The sequence below is a fragment of the Olea europaea genome, unplaced genomic scaffold, assembly GCF_002742605.1.
Source record: "Olea europaea var. sylvestris unplaced genomic scaffold, O_europaea_v1 scaffold1818, whole genome shotgun sequence".
Classification (NCBI taxonomy): Eukaryota; Viridiplantae; Streptophyta; class Magnoliopsida; order Lamiales; family Oleaceae; genus Olea; species Olea europaea.
The window spans coordinates 20,659-23,623 of NW_019235937.1; the positions used below are offsets into that span (position 1 = coordinate 20,659).

Sequence of the window (2,965 nt, forward strand, 5' to 3'; positions counted from 1 at the left end):
AGAGGCATCTCTGTTTTATCTGAATCCACTCCACAATTTTCAACGTTAATCACCTAGCAAAGTAAAATTTCATATGTAAGAACAATATGTTGTGAAGCCATGACTCTGTGTCAAATCCTGTCCAATAGTTCGTATCAAAAATGCCCCATTGACAAAGGATACACCTAGTACACGCAGTACATAGTCGGATTGTTTTAAAATCAGCAGAAACCTGAATTAAAGGATCATGATCTCTGCTAGTAAAACTGCTCGTATTTTCTATGATCTTCAGTATTCTACACTTGAACTCTTCATACTTTTCCTGCACCACAAATTCCCCATTATTTCAGGTAGCTACTGGGAAGTACCTCAATATTTCAGACAGATCTCTGGAAAAAAACATGGAAAATTGTAACAACATAGTAAATGTCACAACCTCAATTTTCTTCTTCTCAGCAATAAATTCAGAGCTGCTAAACTTTTCATTTCCGTCCTCACTTTCATCTGCTGAAAAATAAGCCACGGGACACCTCGTCCTCACCTCGTATTTCCTGCAAAATGGAATCCACCATTTCAAGAATTTCCAGGCTTCTTTAACTGCCTGGAAAGTCACAGAAGAACCCCCATCATCCGAGAGATACACATGAAGTTTATCAGCAGGATAGTCCAGGGCCATTGCTGAGATAAGAGTATTCATAACATCTACACTAGGCTCTTTTATGGGATTTGTAGTGCAAATAAACACATCAATGGATGGAAGTTTATCATTTCCAGGCAGTCTTTCTGGAAAAACTTTTCTGGAAATCGGGTTCCACTGAAAAGCCTGGCTCAAAAGCCAAAGAAAAGAGAGTATAAGCTCAGAGAGAAACACTAAAGCATGGGGCAAAAGTGCTGTGTTTTTGTCCCTGATTTTGATAATTTGGAAAAGAAAATTTGTTCTATAATAAATCAGGGCCAAAAGAGCAAAGCCTTGAGTGAAAATATGCAGCCTGTTTATGATTAGATTAGTTTTTTTGGCACGACGAAGATTAAGAGGAAGTGAGTTCTCCATCGTTTTTTGCTTTTTACTTTGTTCATTACAAGGTACAATATATCTAATTATATGGAAGAATAAGCTTGATGGACCCTTAATTTAATTCTCGCATTGATGATTAGGCTAGTCTAGAACGTGAGTTGGAATAGTTTGGCATTGTTAATCCAAAGAATAATGCTGTCAAAATGATTGATGCTATATTATTATTTAAGGATAAACAGTACTCTAATTTAAAAAGAAAAATGAAAAAAATCTAAACCTAAAGGGTTTTGCTATAGCAATAGGGAGTTTGACTATTGGAAATATACTTAATCATGCATAGCGAAAAATAAAATAAAATTCAATTCTCACCGAAGATCTGCTTTGTATTTAGATAGAAATTATACATTTGTTGAATTCTGCAAACTCTTTTGCTTTTCTATTATTCCAACAAATTTGATCTATCACCACCAACTGTCCAATTATTTAGCCTTCAATGAAAATCTACATAGAGAACAAGATTGAGAGAGAACCATGGTTTTACTTTTTCTAATGTTAGCAAGAATAATGAAAATCTTTATAGTATTAAAACCCTAGCAAATTATTTAATATATGTCCAAACGGGCTTGGCCCATCTCGTTAACCCATTCCAATATTTAATTAACCCACTTAATTAAATTAAGTCCATGAATTAATTCAACCTGTTAATTAATTCGGGTATATTAATAAGCAACCCAATTAATTAATTATCCAACACTTGTTAATAATTAATTGGTAAATCTCATTCTTCTAGTTCTCATTATGTGTATGATCCATTAGGTTCTCAATCACGTGCCAAATGATGTGGATTATTATTTCGATCTAATTAAAATCAATAAACAGAAAATACATGTTTTAATTTATCACAAATTTACATTCTCTGTCCCAAATTGACATCTAGCAATGTGACAGGGTAATAAATTTAACGGGAAGTGTCACGCGGTATGACAAAATCAAATTTGTTTGTTTACTATGAAACTATAATCCTTTCTTCAATATAATCCGATTAATTACGAGATATGAATAAGTATCAATCTCAATCATCGATCATATCATTCATTCCACTATTGAATCATTACAAATCAAAAACTTCTTTTCGACTTATGAATACATCTTGGCCAAAGATTTCATTATTAACTTAACTAAATGAAATGTAGATTATAATATCTTATTATCTGAGAGTGATGAATCATCTATTGATCAATTACAACTTTCATATGATTCTTGACATATTCGAACAATGTCATATTAGCAGTTCTTGGCAAAACAACATCCAACATTACTAAAGTATGACCGCCTCATATAAGGCACTATAATGATCTCAATCCAAAGGATCGATTCCACTAGCATACGTTAAAGATTAACCACCAACACTCTGATAGATATCCACGTGGAATCTCCCATGGGTCTCCAATGTTTTGTTCTATAACAAAACATCCACATGTTCTAAATGTTACCACACTTTTAGCTTGTGAAATCAGCTACTTACTTCATAAGTAAAAAATGCTACATGTGATGATCTATCGGTAATAACGATATCTATATTTCTTTATCACTGACGACCACAAATGATTTAAGATTCAATCATATGTAATTTATATATCACAATCACAAACTCCTTGTAATTAACAAATCAGTAACTTTTCAATCTATGGACTCTATTATTTAATTTAATTGAATATTAATTAAATAATAAATCTTCCATAAAATTATATCAATTATCCATTAAAAGTACTTATGTCCAAAGTTGATTGAATTTAGGGCATAATATTTATACTGACAGCCTCCTAGATCGACACAAAAATAGGGTGGCCCACAAAAAAAAAAAAGGGACCCCCCAGTTGTGTGGTTCGGTCAAGAGGTTGTCAGCCTCCCGGTTATTTTAGCAAAATTCAAACCTAAAATATTTATACATGCCTATTAGAGATATAACCC

The 2,965-nt window shown here is 32.7% G+C and overlaps 1 protein-coding gene across 1 annotated transcript in view; it reads right to left on the reverse strand.

Moving 5' to 3' along the window:
• LOC111378473 (cellulose synthase-like protein G2) overlaps positions 1-1,047 on the reverse strand; it is a 12,968-nt gene extending 11,921 nt beyond the window's left edge. The window contains exons 1-3 of the mRNA XM_023001682.1: positions 416-1,047; positions 212-301; positions 7-53 (exon numbers count right to left, since the gene is read on the reverse strand). Of these exons, the coding sequence (XP_022857450.1) occupies positions 7-53; positions 212-301; positions 416-1,030 (752 nt within the window). The 5' untranslated portion in view covers positions 1,031-1,047. The remainder of the gene's footprint in view (positions 1-6; positions 54-211; positions 302-415) is intronic.
• Between the last annotated feature and the right edge of the window lie 1,918 nt (positions 1,048-2,965).